Below are 22,019 nucleotides of genomic sequence, written 5' to 3'. Positions count from 1 at the left end.
TATTTCACTAGATTTTGCGCAGGTGGACAGTTTATGCATTTGACAGACATGTGAAACATCAAGTTTATTTCCAGGAAATTGAATAAGCTGTTGTTTTGATCACTTGATATCAAGACACAAAATTCTTGCATAAAAAACTTTAATGAATGCCAATCATAACATTTTTTTTCCATTAGAAAGTCGACTGTAGTGTTTATTTCAGCTCCTGAAAATAAAGATGCTCGAAATCTGAAACAGAAAATGCTTGAAACCATTAATAGGTCAGGCAGCATCTGTGGTAGGAAAGAGATGAATGCTCTTTGACCTGAAATGTTAACTCTGCTTCTCTTTTGCGCAGATGCAGTTGGACCTGCTGAGTATTTTCAGCATTTTCTGTTTTTCATTTCAGATTTCTGCCCCCGTTTTCAAAACAACTGAAGGAAACATGCTACACCAATTAGTTCCGGAAAATCCAGATCCTCTGACTTCCAAAACTGAGGATGTGCCTTAAATTTCTGAAACTGGATAATGAACTACTTTTCATTATTAATCCTCTGAGCAAAACTAAATGCAAAGTTCATTTGCATTTTATCAATAACCATATAACCATATAACAATTACAGCATGGAAACAGGCCATCTCGGCCCTACAAGTCCATGCCGAACAAATTTTTTTCCCCTTAGTCCCACCTGCCTGCACTCATACCATAACCCTCCATTCCCTTCTCATCCATATACCTATCCAATTTCTTTTTAAATGATACCAATGAACCTGCCTCCACCACTTCCACTGGGAGCTCATTCCACACCGCTACCAATCTTTTATCTGAGCTTTATTAAGATATACCCCTTTCCCAAATGCATTGTGCAGTAAAATGATCAAACAAATTTGCAACAATGATCTGCAAAATTTCGAACTTTCAAACCTCAAATTAAACAATTTTTCACAAGGGTGTAGGTTAAGAAGGTAAGAAAGAATGAAGGAAATAGGGGCAGGTGAAGGGCATTATAGCCTTTATCCAGAGGCTTGTGACTGATCTAAAACCTTCTCCACTTAAGGCTTCACATCAGTCATTATCATTCCTGTCTGATTCTCCCAATCTGTCATGTTCATCGGAGCAGAGGGAGTCAATACTTCAGCCTCTGCTCTTCAATGTAAACGTAACATTTTCAGAAGCATCTATCATGATTATGTTGCTTTTTATGTCTTATTCACTGGGCTTCCAGAGCTGAAATTGTTGTACATGGGTGTCTAAAGGGCAGTAATGGAAGAGCTAAATGGTAAGGTTTCAGTCAGAAATAGAGGAGCAACGAGATGAGGAAATTAACCTGAAGAATGAAAGGACTGGGTTGGAACGTGTGCCTGAGGTTCTGCGGATTTCCAGAGGGTGGGTTTGTGAAGTGAGATAGAAATAAGATCAAATTAATGTTCATAAAATAACGACGCCTGTCCGCTATTGAGTTGACAGAATTCTAGATTAATTAATTGGTAGAATACTTGACAATTTATATACAGTTTATGTAGCCAGAGCTTCGTTCCCCTTTTACTTTATCACGAATGACCTTTGACATATCCCGTGATTCCTTGCATTATTCGGAATACCGAACTCGCTTATTGACAAAATACTTTCAATTCACTGCAAGGACAAGCTGACCAATGTCCTCTCCCAGGCAAACGTCCCCAGCACTGAGGTTACCCTCGGTCAGCTATATTACCGAGACTACATTACTTGCAAACCCAAAGACCGACTTCCGAGAGGTCGTGGGAAGAGATTGCCAGGGGACAGATAAAAAGATTCAGCGATGTGTTCAAAGCTTTCTTGAAGAAATCTGACTCCTGGGGATATCCGGTGGGTAACCACCCAAAGTGGAGACGGAGTATTTGGGTTGTTATTGTGAACCTTTATGCCATGCATTGGATTGTGTACAGGCTCAGTGTATAAGGTAGAAAGAGCACCACAACTTACAAACTGCTACCAACAAACCCGGTCATCCATACTTCAGCTGTGGAAGGGTCTGCAGACCCACAATGGTCTCATTAGCTACATTGGATCCACAATTGCAAATTAGAAGTATATCATTCTTAAATCCAGGGTCTTCTGCAATGAAGCTGAAGTTGCTGGGAATGCTGGTCTGAGAGGGAACACTGACATTGGTTTGGTTGTCCTTGCAATGAACTTGGGAAATTATGGTGGGGACCACACAAGCAGAAGACATGAGATGTGGATTATGTCTCTGCAGGTGATATGTGTCAGGGGCTATGGGGAGAAGACAGGAGAATGGGGTTAACAGGGAAAGATAGATCAGCTATGATTGAATGTTGGAGTAGACTTGATGGGCCGAATGGCCTCATGCTACTATCACATATGAATGGCCTAATGCTACTATCACTTATGACATGAAATCAAGGGTAACCAAGGATGGAACCAGGGTGGTGTAGCCTGTTGAGCCACTGCCTCACAGCATCAGAGACACATGTTCAGTCCTGTTTCCGGGTGCTGTCTGTGTGGAGATTGCAAGTCCTCCCTGCGACTGCATGTGTTTCCAGGTTGTCGGGTTGCCTCCCACATCACAAAAGACGCGGTTCGGTTGGTTAATTGGTCTCAGTAAATCGTCTCTTGCGTGGTAGAATTTGGGGCAAGTTGATGAGAATGTGCAGGTAAAAATGTATTGGGATTAATTTAGGGTTAGTGTAAATAAATAGTTGATGGCCATCATGGACTTAGTGGGCAAAGGGCCCATTTCCATGCTGTATCTCGCTACAATTCTGTGATGACAGCATGGCCAAAAATGCAGAGAGTTCCTAAGTATCCAACTAGCTACCAGTGGTAATCTTGAACTTGTGTTTAGTTAGTGGCCAGCACATTAGTCATCACATGCGAACAGACTAGGTAGTTACACATCTTACTATACTCTATGCCATTAATATCATTGTTCTCGATATGAGGAGCAGAGTAACATGCAGTGTAAGCCACCAGATGGCGAAACATACCACAATGAAGGGACTTGAGCTGACCAGTTTCGTGCATGTTAGAAACCATGTTAGGGATTGAATAAGAAAACGTCTGTAAAATAGGCCCAATTTTTGCTAAAGGTACAGCGTACTACATTTGCCAACTGACGATAGATGAAACCATTACTAATATTAGGCAGCACACTGACACAATTGGAACCTCTGCCACACAGCTTTGGAGACCTGTGTTTGAGTGTGATTTGCACATTCTTCATGTGACTGTGGGTACCCGCAGGAGTTCCACTGTCCTCTCATGTCCGCGAGATTTGCCTTCAGGCTAATTATCCCTGGTGTGGGTACGTGGCCGGAAAACTTGGATGAGTTGATGGGAACATGAGAAAGAGTGGTTTAGAGGGAAATTAGTGAAGGAAATGGGAATGCTTTGCATAAACTTTAGGGGCTGAATGGACTTTTAGTTTGGTTGGAAACAGGCCCTTCGGCCCACCGTGTCTGCACCAACCAGCGATCCCTGCACGCTAACACTATCCTACACACACTAGGGACAATTTACAATTATACCAAGCCAATTAACCTACATACCTGTACGTCTTTGGAGTGTGGGAGGAAACTGGAAATCCCGAAGAAAACCCATGCAGATCACGGGGAGAACGTACAAACTCTGTACAGACAAGCACCCGTAGTCAGGATCGAACCCGGGTCTCTGGCGCTGTGAGGCAGTAACTCTAACGCTGTGCCACCGCGCCGCATCCGAGGACTTCCTCAATGTTACAGGAGAATTATGACAACTCCTCTCCATCTCAGAGGGTTATCCCTTCTCCCACATTATCCTGGCACTCATGACAATTTTCAGCTCACTTAACTATCTCCCACGCCTGTTATCAGCATTTTCCTTTTCTTCTGCCAGCTCTCTCTCTCTGTTACTGTACATGTATGTATGTGATTTTGGTTTACAAATAAAGACACAAAGTGCTGGAGTGGTTCAGGCAGTATCTCCAGAGAACATGGATAGCTGATGTTTTGGTTTGGGACCCTTTTTCAGACTGGTGGGGGAGGGGGAGAAAGGTGGAAGAGAGGCGGGGCCAAGTCTGGTGAGTGGATACGTGTGAGGAGGGAGGGGGGGGGGGGGGGGGGGGGTGTTGATAGACAGATCTTTGGACAAAGGCCAGGGATGAAAAGACAAAATGTGTGAGATGTGGACAGAAGAGGCACAAATTGTGAGGCCAGAGGAAGGAATGTAGGTGGAAGGGGTGATGGAAGGGAAGAAATTAGTGTGAGTCCAGGTGGAGCACAGGGAAGGGGGTTAAGAGGGGAGGGGGGTGCATGTAAGTTAGTTACCTAAAATTGGAGAATTCAATTCAATTGGAGGTTGTAAGCCACCCATGGAATATATTGTGCTGAATCTTTCTCTATTAATTTCAGCCATTAAAGATACAATTACATTTTCAAGAAATTGCATTTGGTGAAAAGGAATGTCCTTTTCTGCTTCCCGTTGGAAAGTTGGGCGAAGTATTTATCTGTCAAGCAAGACTTATGTGGATGGGGCAGAGGAGGGGTGATGGAAGAGAGGTTGGGGCGCGACAAAGCCTGGCAAGTGAAGGGTGGACACTGGTGATGGGGTTTTAATTGGCAAATGGTTTGACCATGGCCAGAGGTGAAAAGCTTACAAGCCAACGATATGAATATTGAATTCTCCAATTTTAGGTCACTAACCTACAAATACTGTCCCCCCTCCTCCTTTTTTCTTTCTCTCTTCCCTGTGCCCCACATGAATGCGCACCAATTTTCTCCCTTTCCCCTTCCACTTGTATTCCTTCCTCTGGTTTTATCTATCATGCTCCTTATCTCCTTATCTCACAACCTTTTGGCGTTTCATCTCTGGCTTCTATCCAACCATTTGATAATCAAGATCTGCCTCATCTGTACCCACCTATCACTGGCCAGGATTTGTCCCACCCTCGCCTCTCTTTCAGCTTTCTCATCCACCCCCCACTATAATCATTCTGAAGAAGGGTTGCTACCGAAATGGCACCTATCCATGTCCTCCTGAGATTCTAACTGACCCACTGAGTTACTCCAGCACCTTGTGGCTTTTTAAAAAATAAACCTGCATATGCAGTTCCTTGTGTTTTTCCTTGTAGATAACGGCTTCTAATACAGGGAGCATTCTGGTGAACCTCCACTGCACCCTCTCCAAAGTCTCCACACCCTTCCTGGAATGGAGCGATCCGTAGTGCATCTGGATCTGATTGTCCAAGTTGAAATTAAGTGTTAAACAATCACCATCCTCATTGTAGACGCACGGAACTGCAGACGGAACATCATCTTCATTGTATTAGGGACAGTGAAGAATCAGTTGACAGTGTTTGAAGACACGCGGTATTTTATATTGTAAAAAAATAATAAAGTTGTTAGAAGAAGAAGAAGAAGAAGAAGAAAAGAGAAACATTAAATAGCAGGAATACAGAAAGGTCTGATTTTGGGCACATATATAATATTTTATAATCACCTTATGTGATACAGGTTAGTGAGTGAGATACATGCTGTGGATTTCAGTAAGTTGTAATATTAACTTTTTATTTAGAGGGAAAACCCAGGACCAGGTACATATGATTACACTCACGTGCCACTTGAAAGTTTCAGCACCTCCTTCTCCAAAAGAGGAATGGGTGGACTTGCATCCAAAGTAAGTTTTTATATATTTTCTCATATTAATGCAATTCTCCCGTTTAAAAAAAAAATATTAAGCACTTGCGTGTCAAGCTTTACCCTCTGCTAACTGGTCCACACATGATTAGTTATTCCTGGAAAAGTCAAAGAGGTGCCTTTATTAAATAAAAACGCAGGCATATTTTCCACAGATTGCTCGGGTTTTTGTGTCGAAAGGGTTCGTTCAATTAGTGTGAATTAAGTTTTATTTTCCCACAATGGGCAAGGTCACGCTGATGGTCATGTGATGCAGAACTGAAGGACATGCTGGAGATTTGATGTGTCTACACCCGAGCTCTCGCTGACTCTGGCTCACCGCAGAGTCCAGGAGAATCCCTTAGCTAAATAAACAAGGGACTGGATGTACTTCCGACCCGTCCATTTTACTCCAGCCGTGGCTGGCACACCTTGCATGACCCCAGTCTAGGTAATGGGCTGCTAACCTTCAGTAAAAAGATAAGACGAGATAAATCATTTGTTTTCTTTATTTCAAATAAGATGTTATTTTTGAGTTAATTTATAGGAGTAGAAAGTAGTTTTGTGGGAGTGCAAGTTTTAATCATAATAAATTCACTGTTGTCAAGTGTTTCTAAATGTCTGTGATTGTCAGAGATATTGAGAGACAGTGGATGAGGTTTTTTACACCACAGGCTCTTATATACCATCAGGGCCAGTGCAGCTTCGACAAGGAGTGGGAGGATATTGTGGAGATGCACAGCTGCAAAGAGGCTTTTAAAAGGCTTTTGGACAAGGACAATGAAATGCAGGCAATGGAGGAATATGGATCACGTGTAGTTAGAGGAGATCAATTTAACTTGGCATCATCTTTGGCATGGACATTACGGGCTGAAGGGCCTGTTCCTGTGCTGTACTATTCTATGTTCTAGTTGTGACCACGGGCTAGCTTTGCGATAGGAAAGGTTTTTGAATTAAGGTGCAGACTGGGGCCATTACAAACCTTATCTGTTGTTACCTTATTCCTGCATTTGTTACAGTTTTTGTTTGTTTAGGCACCCCGTACGGAACGAAGAAGAGCTATCCACACTCCGGGAGCAAATGCATATAGCATTCCTTCTACAATTCTATCAAAGATGGACTATCACTTAGGGAACAGCAGCATGTTCCATCCACCCATCGCTATGAAAGTGGACAGTAGCAAAAACAGGACACCTGGCCCTAGTGAATATGATGTGAGTTGTGAAATTCAAGAAAGATTAATGCTTGCTTAATATTTTGTTTAATAGGATCAAGCTAGCCACTGATGTTTTAATGTATAGGAAGGAATTGCAGATGCTGGTTTACACCGAAGATAGACACAAAATGTTGGAGTAACTCAGCGGAACAGGCAGCATCACCGGATAGAAAAAGGGTCTCGACCCGACTCCGAAGAAGGGTCGCGACCCAAAACGTCACCCATTCCTTCTATCCAGAGATGCTGCCTGTCTACTGATTAGGTTAAACAATCTGTCACCCTAAATGGCCTACCCCTTATTCTTAGTGAATGCAAAATGGAAAGATTTATACATAGAGCAGTTGATCTCTGGATCTCACAGCCAGAGGAGGTGATGAAAACAGATACAATTACTGTTTAAGGGATATTTAGATATGAACTTGATAGGAACTTGAATAGGCAAAGCATAGAGGAATAAGGAGCACATGCAGGCAAATGGGATTAGTTGGTGTGGATGAGTGAAAAGGTCAGTCTGGATGGGCCCATTTCTACACTAAACAACTCTGTGACACGATGGCAGTCTACACAGAGAAAAGGCTTTCAGTCCATTAACATTGTCAAGATATTTTTGTAGCATGCTATTTTCAGTCTCATGTGCAGTAGAATTTGCAGCAGTGGGCCCTTAGGAAAAAAATGTTCTTTGGGCCACTGTACACACCCTGTTTAACATACTTTCCCGCCCAGTAAAGAATGTCTTATTCATGGAATTCTCCTTCGGATTAACTTTTGTTTTAGTTGGTTTACATGACTGTGGCTCGTTAACCCAATGAGCATGTAATAGTATCCAAATGTGCAAGGAAGCTCAACAACTGGAGGCGTCCGTGATCAATGCTGGAAAATATCATTATTTGCTTCAATAACATGTGACTTGTCACTGTGTTAGCAGTAATTTGTTCCCACTTTTGGAATAAAATCAACGTTTGTCATTATTGTAATAATGAAAAAAAAAAACAATATTGCGTATGGTGGTGATGGTTGGGGATGGAGATTCTTTGCTCTTCTTGAATAAATTGATTGGTACAAAATGTAAATTTTAATATTATTTTACTCATTTAGTCAACAATGCCTTGCCTTTGTGACCAAACAATGATGTTGTTCCAAATTATGTCTTCAGTTCAACAGACGGTGGGGTGTCTGAGAGACACACATGAGAGTAATTGTTGGACTGGGTGAACTTAATTTACTTTTTGCAACTCTCTTTCCCAGATTTCCAACGTTTTTCTGGGGAAAGTTAACAATATGTCTGCTGAGTCAGCATTTTTATCAAAATCTAGGAGAGTGACAGACCCACAACGGGGGCTGATCGGACCCTCCCCATGTAAGTATGCACATTTTGGAAATACTAAAGGAAAAATCACAAGGTACGTGGCTTTGTGCGGTAACATGACAAGACTGCATTCCTTACTGGTGGAACCAGCTGAGCTGCTGAAGAAGCAAAAATATGAATTATGATGTGTTAAATAATAGCACATATTTATGATCAAATTGTTTCGGTCCGATTGCGTGCTTTTCTCGCTTTAGCTATCAATCTTTGTCATCAATGGTATGAAAAAGGATGCAGATCTGCTGCCACAAAGTAATAATTATTGCACAGTAACTTTTTTATGTGTGAGAATAAATTTGCTAACCATTTTCCATTTAATGGAGGGAGTTGTAGAGCTGTGGAGAGAAATTGGACAAGTGGCAAAGGATTGAAAGCCATTTTTCACACTAAATCAATAAGAACCCCCATTATGAAATGTTTTGACATTTTATCTGTAATGATTTCATGGAACATGACTGTGAAGTCAGATGGCCAACATTAATCTCTCCTGAATGCCTAAATAAAATTGGAATCCACACTGATACAATATAAACAGTTTTTATTTTCCTTACTTGGTTTCTTAATGAGCAGGAACCCAAACTTGCCAAAAATCTGAGCCAAATTACAAAATTGTCAATTCATTTCTGACTACTTAATCTCTGCTGCCGGACTGTTCATTCGCTGATTATAGTTATTAATGCATCATTGTTAGATTGGACAGAAGAAAAGTCCATGGAGAATAACATCAGTTTTCTGGAGGGTTTTTGTTTGTTTTTGGGATGTGGATGACATTGTCTAGGGTGTACTAATTGCCCGTGTATAGCGAACGTAACATCAGGAACTGCAGATGCTGGTTTATCAAAAAAAGGCACAAAGTGCTGGAGTAACTCAGCAGGTCAGGCAGCATCTCTGGAGACCATGAACAGGTGACTTTGTGAGTCAGGATTCTTCTTCAGTAGGTTCCTGGCTTGAAATATTGCCTATCCATGTTCTTTGGAGATACTATCTGGCACGTTGAGTTATTTCAGCACGTTGGGTCTTCTTTATACCTCAGGCAAAATGGTTCCTGAACAGGAAAATCTTTTGCCTCTGTGTGGCAAGATATTAGGCATTAGACATTTTCTAGTTTTACTAGCAGTTGCGCAGCAGTAGAGCTGCTGCCTTACAGCACTGGAGACCCGGGTTCAATCCTGACTACGGATGCTATCTATATGGAGTTTGTACGTTCTCCCTATGACCGCATGAGTTTTCTCCTGGTGCACCAGTTTCCTCTCACAGTCCAAAGATGTGTGGCTTTGGTGCAAATTGTAAAAAATTGTCTCCATTGTGTGGAATAGTACTAGTGTACGGGGTGATCACTGGTCGGCATGGACTCAGTGGGCCAAAGGGCCTGGTTCCGCATTGTAACTCTAAAGGCTAAAGAAGTTTTATGCATAATAAGATTCTTTTGTTGTAATTATTATTCGGCAATAATTAACAAAACATATCTGCTTTAATCATCTCCAATGTTTTGCGTCAGCTGTAAAATTATTTTTCAGGCCATTACAGAATCAACCACACCTTGACCAGAGAGTCACCAAAGGCAATCATTTCTTCTTTCAAATCCAAGACCATGCGATTGCAGCATCCAACCGAGTCAAGGAGCCCAGGGCCGGCCACCTATCAACCGTACAAATCAATGACAGAAGCCAGGACACATTTTGCATATTTGCATCCTTGGTATGGGTGACTGACTCCATTTCTGTGGTTGCTCTCGGTATGAATACAATGGTCTGTGAGAAACAATTGTGTGCAATGAGTTTTCTCAAGGGGAGAAGATTTTATTGTTTGTGTATGTTAAATATTTGGGGGTTGGGAGTTAGTGAACTGTGTAGAATAACTATGGCGTAGACCAAGTACACAGTACAGTTCATGAGAATCAAAACCACATTGTCAATGGTATATGCATGGCATAGAAACTCACACCATCTATCCTTTTAAATTTATTGTGGTTGAACTAGACTTGAACTCCATTTACCTGCCTTTGTTCCAGGTACTTGGATGCCCAAATGTGAGCAAAGATTATATTAATCTCAATCTTAATAATGACATCTGATTTACTTTTCAACTTTTTTGTATATATGGACAGTGCAATGTGGATTATATATGGATTTAATTATATTAAATATAGTATAAAATAAAATATATTTTATGCAAGCACCTCAAATGAATAGGTAATACATTATGTGAAAAGTAAAACAGAATGAATTGTACAATATTTGAAAATATGAAACAATTTAAAAATCTAATACAGTGCCTTGCATGGGTATCTAAAACAAATGGGTGTTGGAGTATCTAAGTATATAGGCATCAAAAATATCTTCATTTCAGTAAGTGATCAGGTAAATTAGACAAATATAGAAACATGGAAAAATAGGTGCAGGAGTAGGCCATTAGGCCCTTCGAGCCAGCACCGCCATTCAATATGATAATGGGTGATCATCTAAAAACAGTGCCCCGTTCCTGCTTTTTCCCCCATATCCCTTGATTCCGTTAGCCCTAAGAACTAAATCTAACTCTCTCTTGAAAACCGCCAGTGAATTGGCCTCCACTGCCTTCTGTGGCAGATAATTCCACAGATTCACAACTCTGGGTGAAAACGTTTTTCCTCATCTCAGTCTTAAATGGCCAACTCCTTATTCATAAACTGTGACTAGCTATGACCAGCCACGACTAACTTCGGGAAAATTGGACACGGAATAGTGGAGACCTCCTTCGATCTCCTTCGACCTCCCTTCGACTATGATGAAGACTATCTAACATGTCGACCTACTACGACTAAACCTACAAGTAAAAAAAGTATCGATTTTTTCCAATGCGACCTTTTTTTTTTACTCACAGGCATTTTTTAGCATATTGAAAAAAACGCCGCTACCTAGCTGAGGTCTCAAGTACGCGGAGATCACTCTCGAGCGTCAAGGAGAGTTATGAAGACCTCCTACGACCTCGTGGCGACCATACTGCGAGTATGAATCAAGGGCAAACTCGCCAGAACTCGCGGATTAGGTCGCCCAAGTGGGACAGGCCCTTTAGGGGAGGGTTAGAATGAAGAGTGGAAGGGAGTGGAGCTGGGTGAGGGGAAAGCACAAAAAATGTTTGAAAATAAAATATCACCTCCTTTGCGATTCAGATCACTTTCCTGCTTGTCGTTCCACTAGTGGGATCTTTTCTATCACCATTCTAAAGGCCATTGAACATCAACTTACTCAGTATACCTGGCACACAGAAAGATGTACACAAGTGACGTTCACAAGTTATCGGAGTAGAATTAGACCATTCGGTCCATCGAGTCTACTCCGCCACTTAATCAAGGCAGATCTCTGCCTCCTAATCCCATTTTCCTGCCTTCTCCCTATAACCCTTGACACCCGTTTTAATCAAGAATACCAAATCACGACTGACCCTGAGATAGTGAAAGCCCTGGAGCAGGCAGATGCTCTGCATCTACAACATGCCAGAAACCCGCGGGAACGATAGGGTTACAAGATAAGATCGTAAGGTCATAATTGATAGGAGTAGAATTAGGCCATTCAGCCCATCAAGTCTATTCTGCCATTCAAACATGGCTGATCTAACTCTCCCTCCTAACCCCATTCTCCTGCCTTCTCCCTATAATCTCTGACACCTGTACAAATCAAGAATCTATTTATCCCTGCCTTAAAAATTCTCCATTGACGGCCTCTACAGCCTTCTCTGGCAAAGAATTCCAGAGATTCACCACCATATGACTAAAAGAGATTTTTTAAGGAACAGGAGACAGGCAGAAAATCTCACCCCAGAATTTTCTGGTGCAGTGTGCAGCTTGTGACTGAAGAGAGAATCGAGTGACAGATGGAGTGTGACGATCCTGCTGTATTTTACTAATTCGTTCACTGGAGAACGGCACAGCCGTGAAATAAATGTTGTATAAATTCTACAGCTCGGATTGAGTGCAAAACCAATGAGTTGTGAACAGCTTCACAAGTCTCTGACTTTAATTTACTACTTTCGTCAAGTGGGCTTATTATGATGTGACTGAATATTTCTTGTTCATCATTTTGTTCTGTTGCATTTCACTTATTCTCCAGGAAGAAACATTACATGTGTATTTCTGCACCTCCGTTCCCAATGAACAGAGACCCAACTCCCCCGGGCCCCGGCTATTATGAAGTGGCCAATTTTCATGATCCACCAAAGCACTACATGACCAGCGCAGCATTTGTGTCCAACACTAGTCGCTGGACTGGAAATGTCCAAGACAAAGATATTCCAGGGCCAGGTAGGATACTCTGGCTGTCATAGATAAGGAACAAAAGGGTAATCTATCACTGTTAAAAAAAAAATGTTGTTTTTCATTGCTGATAGAACTCTTAGAAATTAATGAGAGGCGACTTCCCAAGCTTCAGTGTGACAGACACAGGGCTCCACTCTAGCTTCCATGAGGAATCATGTTTCAGCCATGAATGGAACACCATCCAAATATTGTCTTTGTTTAAACAGGATGGTTGGTACGGGCCCGGTGGGCCAAAGGGCCTGTTTCCATGCTATATCTTTCTAGCAATTCAATCAATTATTTAGCAGGAGTACATCTTTCAGTTTCTTGTGCCTCCTTTCTCATTCCACACAATCAGTTGATTCAGCACCATTTTAGTTTAGGTTATTTTTGTCATATATACAGAGGTGCAGTGAAAAGCTTTATTGTGGCGCGCTATCCAGTCAGCAAAAAGACTATATACGATTACAATTAAGTCGCCCCCAGTATACGGATACAGGATAAAGGGAATAATATTTAGTGCAAAATAAAGTCCAGTAAAGTCCGATTAAGGATATTTCGAAGATGTCCAATGAGGGAGATGGTAGGTCAGGATAGCTCCCCAGTTGGTGATAGAATATTACAGTTGCCTGATGACAGCTGGGATGAAACTGTCCCCGAGTCTGGAGATACATCTTTTCACACTTTGGCACAATGAGGCATCAGCCCTATCAGCTGCACCACTGGGCTGTTTTTGAAAGTAGAAGATTTTAATGGGTGCGTTGGAGTCTGAGAGAAGTATTTCCTGGGAAGATAATTAAAAGCAAAGCCACTGGAAGAGGAGGTGGGGACAGATACCACCCCCACTCCTACAACCAACCCCCAGCTCCTCCACCTACCTATGCCCCAACCTTTTATTAGTGTTCAGCAGTCCCCCGGAACTGCCCAAAGTCAAGTAAATAATGAGATCACCACTATAATAGAAGGTCCATCGAATAAAATTTGACCTCAGTCTCAGCATGATTCTTAGTTCTTGATTAGTCAAGGGCCTGTCCCACCTACGCAATTTTTTCGGCGACTTGCCGGCATCTGGCATAGTCACAGCAGGTTGCCGAAAATATTCAAAATGTTACCAAATATCCAAATATTCAAAATCCAGCGGTTACCAGAAAAAGGTACGACTCTTTGGGCGACTACTCACGACCAAACTGGCATCACACTGCGACAAAGTTTAAAGTCTAGAGTTGATTTATGATATCTCAGGAATCTATAAAAAGTATGCTGACAAATTGGCACAATTGAATGAGTGTTGTTGGCAGTGTTAGCACCTTATTGAAAGACGGAAAATTGGGGGAAAGGCAGAATGCACATTGGTTACTGGTGTCAAAGGTTATGTGGAGAAGGCAGGAGAATAGGGTTGAGAGGGAAAGATAGTTCAGCCATGATTGAATGGCGGAGTAGACTCGATTGCCCGAATGGCCTTATTCTGCTCCTGTTACTTATGAACATGAAAACATAGCTCTATCATTGGTGACAATCATAAGTGCTTTACTAAGGATCACAATTTTATTTTGATTGTATTAATCAATTAAAAGATACAACATGGAAACAAGCCCTTTAGCCCAACAAGTTCCTGCTGAACATCGATCACTCATTCACCTCCGTTCTATGTTATCCCACTTTCAAATCCACTCCCAACACATGTCAGGAATGGAGGTGAAAGTGAGATTACATAGAACTAATGTGAATGGGTTATCGATGGTCAGTGAACCGAAGAGCCTGCTTCCACGCTGCATCTTTCAATTGATCAATCAATCAATTAAACAATTAATTCATATTTTGTGAGCTGTCACAAGAAGAAGGACTGCAAAAATAAAGAGAAATTAAAAGGAATCAAAACTCATTGTTCCAATTTACCTGGAAAGTTCCAAAATCTTGCATGGTATCTCAACACAGCTATTTCACGAGGCAAAGCAGCTGCAAGGATAGGTCAATGCACAAAGAAAATAGTCAGTATATATTTGTCATTCTTTTGTGTTTACTGTAGTAGATCCTCAGTGATCTTCCCTTTACATGTTGCCATCTATTGTGTAAATATAGCTAATATGTAAATTCTGTATTTTGGAACTGTATTGAGGAAGCACTTTATTTTAATTCACCTCCAAAGTCATTTGCATCTTGGGAAAATTTCGGTTTTGCTGCCTTTTTTTAGTTTAATTTAGCAATACAGTGCAGAAACAGGCTCTTCAGTCCAACAAGTCCATGCCGATGAGCAATCCCTGCACACTAACTCTATCCTACACACACTGTGGACAATTTATTATTCTACCAAGCCAATTAACTTACAGACCTATACATCTTTGGAGTGTAGGAGGAATTACAAGCGATACCTCACCAAAGTGTACTTCATGTCTCCTGATGATTCATGTTTGATTTCCCTATGGTTTTAACCTGTCAATTATTTCCTGCCGCACAGTCTGGAATGGCTCTCGAATATTCAAATACTATTTCCTGAAAAAAGGGTTAGAAGGGAGAAAGGAAAAAGCCTTGAGCTGCCTATTCTTTAACGAATTTCTTAGCAACACTTTGGGACAAAGGACGATGAGATAACGTGCAACTGTGACAAATTCCTTTCCAATGTGTTCAATCAGTGCATTGAGTGAGCTAATCACGCTAACTCACGCAAGGTCAAAGAAAGACACAAAGTGCTGGAGTAACTCAGTGGGTCAGGCTGCATCTCTGGAGAACATGGAGAGGTGTCTGTGATGAGACCCATCTTCAGACTGATTGCAGGGGGGGTATAGGAACGAATGCTAGAAGAGAGACAGGATGAAGGATGGCAGGATGAAGAATGGACGGTAATAGTTAAACACAAGCTATGGTTTATCATGATAGGCACATTGTTGGACAAAGGCCAGAGATTAAAAAATAGGTGTGATCCAAAAGGGTAAGAGTGAAGCTGGACGATAGAAAAGTTGTGAATTATGAAACCGGAGGAAGGAATGCATGCGGAGGTGGTGGGAGAGGGGAGAAACCAGTGCAAAGTCAGCCAGGGTTCATGTGAGGGACGTGGGGGGATTGGGGAAGAAAGAAAAGGGGAAAGGGGGTGTTTGTAGAGGTTATCTAAAATGGAGAATTCAACATTTGCACCATTGCGTTGTAAGCCTCCAAACAGGAATACGAGGTGCTGTTCCTCCAGTTTGCATGTGGCCTCACTCTGGCAATGGAGGATGCCTGGACAGAGTGGTCAGTTTGAAAATTTGTTTCACACCAGGCCAACTCTTTCTGCACACAAAACTTGCTGCAGTAGACTTGGTTATAAGGCAGGACTGCATGATATCTCGAGTCACTAGAGTTAGGAGTGGTTTCTGAAGATTGGTGCGAGTATCACCTCGCTGTACAAGAGGAGGCTAAGGAGGAGAGCAGAAACTGTATGCCAGTTAGCCTGACTTTAGTGGTTGATAAGATTTTAGAGCCAATTATAAAGGATGAGGATACACAGTACACATGCTCCCCGATTTACGATGCTTCGATTTGCGATATTTTGACTTTACGATCGGCAAATGCTCGGCAATGGCAGCGAGCCGCATGTCACGTCCGGTCAAGCGATCACAATGTGTTAAATGCATTTTCGACTTGCGATATTTTCGGTTTACGATGGGTTTATAGGAACCTATCCTCATCGTAGGTCGAGGAGAAGCTGTACTTGGCAGTTGACGATAAAATAGGCCAAAGTCAGCATGGTTTTGTGAAGGGAAGATCTTGCCTGATGAATCTGCTGAAGTTCTTTGAGGAAGTAAATAAATAGCAGTGCAGATAGAGGCAAAGCTGTAGATGTTGTTTACCTAGATTTTCAGAAGGCCTTCGATAAGGTGCCACATACATTTCCAGTCTCTTGACCAGAGATTTGTCTCAATGAAACATTGGACATTTATTTGGACCCTGATTTTCTTTTGTATAGAAGATAAGTCGTTTACTAAAACATATAACCTAATGAGTTGCATTTCTGAAATATAGCAGAAGGATTTTGCGGAGTGCTGAGGTTATATTAAAGCAAATTAGAATTAGCTTGAGCTAGAAAAGGGAAACTAGTGGTTCTGGTTTAACAACATTACAGGGTAGTGTGAAATTGTTGAAGACATTTATTGTTCTGAACCATTCATTATAAATCTTGAGATTTACTTCCTTCCCAACATTGGACATTTATTGACCTCCTTCCCAACACTGCAAATTGCAAGTAAATATCTAAAAACCAAAATAATTAGTTAGTTACCATATAATTAGTTAGTTACCCAATTGTAGCTAATTTCAAACTTCAATTACTAGATCTAAACATCTATCCATTTCTTAATAAATGATTAACATTTTTAAATAGCCTAAGTGTCCAAATAATGTTCACAAATAATTCACAATAAAACATGATTTTTAAATCTCATTTACATCAATTTATAGGCCAAATGGAAGGAATTTAGTGTTCACTTGCTGTAAATTAAAGTCCATTTTAAATCAGCTTTCTAGTGGGTTCCTGTGAACGCGCTGGTTTAGAACGTTCACATTGCGCTGGATTTGTGCCCTCAAATGCCCAGAAAAATACTGCGGGATATAAAGAGCCCAAAATGAACTACTCGCTATAGTAAACTTTGTATAAAGGGGTCTTAAGAAGCCCCTTTTAATGTAAAAATAAGGTACATACCTTTAATTGTTTGCTTTATAAAACCCTGGGGCTGCGAGAGGTCGCGGGTTGAGAGAGTGATTTTAAAACTATTATAACTATTATTCGAGGCCTATAAAACTAATAATACATTTTGCGACGGGGTCTTTCAGCGATTTTCCGTTAATGATTTACTAGGCTGAACATCTTCGATTGGAACAGCCTAGTAAAAATCGCGTTTTAAACCCGCCCCCTCTAAACAGCGCCAAAATCGCGCACACGGGCTGGGGCAGATTCTCAGCGACGATTCAGGTAGGTTTTGCAACATACCTATAATATGGCAACTTGGCATGGAATTATTGGTCTCTGTCTTGCCATATTAGCACCAAATCAAGGAACATTTTGGTTTTTAGATATTTACTTGCAATTTGCAGTGTTGGGAAGGAAGTCAATAAATGTCCAATGTTTCACTGAGACAAATCTCTGGTCAAGAGACTGGAAATCACAGCAAACCCAGCATGTACCTGAATTCAACTCCATCTTTTAGCTCCTGCCATTGTTAATTGAGGAAATCCCTACCCATATCCTTTGTCAACATAAGACTCACATCCTAAACACAACAGTGTGGGGAGAGGCAGATAAGCTTTGCACCTATTGCAGAGAAATTGTAGCATTTGCACAGAATCAGACTTGTAACAGCGTATTATTGTTATGGGAAAATTACAATAACCTTCACATCACTGCTCAATGCAAGTAAGTTTCATGGGATAATATTTGCATTGGAAATACTACTACATCTGGCTCAAAGGCAACTACATGCCTCCATCCTAAAGCTCAGGTCTTAAATTGATAACTGTTGAGTAAAGGACATGTTATGCCTTCTGCTACAGTTTGCTTATTGTAAGGGTGTCAATTTTAGGTTTCCTTCCTTCCCAACATGACCCCGAAGTAGTTCCTGGAAGAGGAGCAAAACTGCAATCAAAAGACAGCCAGCAACAGTTTCAGCAATGCTGCTGGTCTTAGAGGCATGCAGGAGCTTCTAAAGCAAACCTCCAAATATTGTTGGAGGTTTATACAAGAGCATTTTGCATAATGAAGACCAACATATAGAAGACATCCTAAAATGGACATCAGGGTCCTTTTCTATCTACTTTTGTTCATAAGTAATAGGAGTCGAATTAGGCTATTCGACCCATCAAATCTACTCCACCATTCATTCATGGCTGATCTATTCTCCCTCCTAACCCCATTTTCCGGCCTTCTCCCCACAACCCCTGACACCTGTACTAATCAAGAATCTATCTATCTCTACCATAAATATATCCACTGACTTGGCCTCCACAGCCTTCCGTGGCAATGAATTCCAGAGATTCGCCACCCTCTGACTAAAGAAATTCCTCCTCATCTTCCTAAAGGGATGTCCTTTAATTCTGAGGCTGGACTCTGGTCCTGGACTCTCCCACTAGTGGAAACATCCTCTCCACATCTACTCTATCCAGGCCTTTCACTATTCACTATTTTTGTTCTCTTAGAGACATAATTCATGATTTATGTGATGGTCTGGGTAGCTGGATAGGCTATCACATTCCAATATTGGAATGAAAATATGAATCCTGAGAATATATAATCGTAAGGCATAAGAGCAGGAATGGGCTTCATGGGCCTTCCTACCTCCTCTGCTATTCAATAATTCAATGCCTGTTCTGATCTTTTGTCTTGACTGCACGCTTCAGCCCAGCCCTACAATCCTTGATTCTTAAAACTGCAGCAATCTATTTCTGCTTTGAGTATAATGACTTTGCATTCATGGTTATTTAGCGTAGTTTAGTTTTGTTTATTATTTTCATGTGTACCGAGGTACAGTGAAAAGCTTTTGTTTGTGTGCTTTCCATGCGCAAAAGCTTTTGTTTACATGCATACCCATTTGGGACGTGAAATTTCAAAGATTCACAATTCCGTCTCCCTGTGAAATACTTTATCTTAAGTTCTGATTGTCAGATCTAGACTCCTTGAACAGGAGACACAGTCCCTTGGCAACTTCCCCCGCTAATACTTATGTTTCACTGAGGTATACCTGTAAGGCCTCAAGAGTTATGTTTATTTATTCATGCCAAATGACATGACAAAATTAGCACGGGTGAACAGCAGAAAACTGTGAATATGTGAAACCTGAAGTAAAAATGTTGGAAATACCCAGTTGAACAGGCAGTGTTTTGTGAGGAGAGAAACGCATTTAATGTTTCAGGTCAATGGCTTTTCATCAGAAGTGAGAGAAGTTAGAAAACAAGCATGTCTTAATTACAGAGAAGGGTGTGGAGGTGCAGAGAACAAAGGGGATGTTTAAGGTTGACTGGAGGCCAAGAGAAGCTGCACTAACTGAGACAGAGTGGTGAAGACCTGTTGGCTGATCTGTCCAGTGCAGGTGCAATGAGAGGAAGGCAAAGGGGAACAGGAGAGGAACAGAGAGCTTTGAACTGTGAAACGCAGAACACAAGGTGCTGGAAATCTGAAACATAAGAGAATGCTGGAAATACCCAGCAAATAAAAAGCATCTATGGAGAAAACAAAGTGAGTTTAAATTAGGGGTTGTTGCACTGAACCTGCGGCTATTGCTTTAAATCTAGGTATTAGACTTGATATTTGACAACCTGGAAATAATTAGTCAATTAATTTGAGTATATATACTTGATATTTGCCAACTATTTCAAGGTTGGCAAATAGCAAATATAATACCCAGGATTAAAGCAATAGTCACATATTTTGGGCATTTAAATTCTATCTAAGAGAACAGAGTTTCACTCTCAGCTGAGAATAACCTTTCTACTTTAGACTTTGAATGGTTTTCAGATTTGCTAATCGTTGCACATTTCAGAGAGATGAAGGGTGACAAAGAGTGACTGGGATCATTTCACTTTGATCTTCTCTCCTAATTAGAAATTGAAGCGATCCTTGACTTTTCAGAACACATCGTGTCTTTAGTGGGATGTTGCATTAACTTCAAAAAACCTTTCACATTTGTGTTGGGACCCGATATTGCAAATAACCTCTGAAACATGCCACTATTAGAAAATCTGAAACAAACATTCATAGGCTAAGTAGAAAAGTTATTCCCAACTGAGATTGAAACACAGTTTTGAATTAAGTGCCTTTATCCCGTGGTGATTGCTTTAATCCTAGATGTTATTTTCCATATCTGCCAACCTTGAAATAATTAAGATAAACACACAACATGCTGGAGTAACTCAGCACCTCTGGAGAGAAGGGGTGATGTTTTGGGTAGAGACCCTTCTTCAGTCTAGTTAGGGATAAGGGAAATGAGAGATATAGTCGATGATGTAGAGATAAAGAACAATGAATGAAAGATATGCCAAAAAGTAACGCTGATGAAGGAAACAGACCATTGTTAGCTGTTTGTTGGGTGAAAACAAGAAGCTGGAGGTGGGGTTGGGATAGACAGAGAGGGAGAATGCCGGGGTTACTTGAAGTTAGAGAAATCAATATTCATACCACTGGGCTGTAGTCAATTAATTTAAATGTGTATATATATGAAAACAACATGTATTTATGGGATGTTTATCTGTTCTGCATTTCACAGCCTCGTATGTGCCAAAGAAAAAAGAAAAACATTCATTCCTGTACAATGTTAATAGGAAGTGGGTGCCATTGTAGATATGGATGGAAAAACCAGGCTGGAGCCCATTCAAGGGCAGATGGGACTACTTACTGTTGGCTGTACTTCAAATCAGTTTACATCACACATGGGACATGTACTATTTTTGTTGAACTAGATAGAGTTGTAGAAAAAAAATGATCGTAATCAGAATTTGAAGGTTATTCATGATTTTGGATTGGAGGCTGCATCACCTGCAATATGTTGTTCCTGCATGGACTGTATAGGAATCCCTCCAGGTAAAATGTACAGCTCTGTAGCAATCAGTTATTATGCTCAGTTTGGCAATATTTCACTGAAGCTATTATTTTTAACATTTGTCAATGTATTGAAGCTATAAAGGTATGGCTTAGTTTAGCCCTAAGAAAAGCTTTAAGCTTTCAAGTTCTTTGAACGATCCCCTTGTATTTTGCTACAATCGAGGCAGTCGCAATCAAGTTTGGTCAATTTATATATTGCAGGTAAATTATTTAAAAACCTGACAAGCGCGCCCAGTAGCCAAGGAACAAAAATGTATAATATGAAATTAATAAATATGAATACAGTATTCCGTCATTTCTTCTCATCACTCCTGTTATCCTTGAAGAAAAACACAAATAGGAGCCTTAGTGATTAGGAAACAAAATCTCGCTTCAGGGTAGAAGAAAGTAAAAGCATCAGAGTGTGCTCCTCGGCCCTTCTGGGTGACGATAACTTACTCCAATCTATTTCTTTAGGTTGTGAGATGCCTGAAGTTATAGACTTTGCCACAGATGGGCAGGTGGGTTTGCAGGAAGTATACGAGGAGGTACACTCTTCCCTTGTCTTTTCTGGGTTTGGCGTTCCCAACAAATAGAGACACTTGGTCTTCAGTGCATTCCCTTCTCCATTGTAATTAGTCATGGGCCAGGGACCATGAGAAACAAGGATGTTACCTTTCTTCAGTGAGGTTATAAGAACCTAATTTGTTCTGTCTCCACATAATCTTTTGACATTTGGAGCTTGATTAGCTGGTTCTAAATATGTCCCCAAAAAAATCCTTCCTGCTGCATTGATTTCCTATAAGAATTTTGAAACTTTCAATGTGATCAACTTTCATTCTGCTAAACTCTGGTGAACACCGGCCTTATCGAGGTTGGTTGAGCAAAGCTGAGAGTGTTGCCCTGGAAGAGGAAGGATGCCAAATGGATTTGGAAGATTTTGCCAATGGAGCATTGGTGATACCTCTCTCATGCTTTGAGGTGCATCTTGTAAGCT

General features: G+C 41.0%; 1 protein-coding gene across 3 annotated transcripts in view; it reads left to right on the top strand.

The window, feature by feature from the left end:
* The window catches only part of stpg1 (sperm-tail PG-rich repeat containing 1), a 46,240-nt gene extending 24,910 nt beyond the window's left edge, over nt 1–21,330 (top strand). For all 3 annotated transcript variants that reach the window (XM_055656305.1, XM_055656306.1, XM_055656304.1), the window contains 6 exons: nt 5,534–5,635; nt 6,669–6,848; nt 8,096–8,207; nt 9,731–9,911; nt 12,299–12,489; nt 20,709–21,330. In XM_055656305.1, the coding sequence (XP_055512280.1) occupies nt 5,534–5,635; nt 6,669–6,848; nt 8,096–8,207; nt 9,731–9,911; nt 12,299–12,489; nt 20,709–20,782 (840 nt within the window). In that variant the 3' untranslated portion in view covers nt 20,783–21,330. The remainder of the gene's footprint in view (nt 1–5,533; nt 5,636–6,668; nt 6,849–8,095; nt 8,208–9,730; nt 9,912–12,298; nt 12,490–20,708) is intronic.
* Nucleotides 21,331–22,019: the final 689 nt, after the last annotated feature.

This window comes from Leucoraja erinacea, chromosome 26 (assembly GCF_028641065.1).
Source record: "Leucoraja erinacea ecotype New England chromosome 26, Leri_hhj_1, whole genome shotgun sequence".
Lineage (NCBI taxonomy): Eukaryota > Metazoa > Chordata > Chondrichthyes > Rajiformes > Rajidae > Leucoraja > Leucoraja erinaceus.
This window is presented reverse-complemented; position numbering and strand designations above follow the sequence as displayed.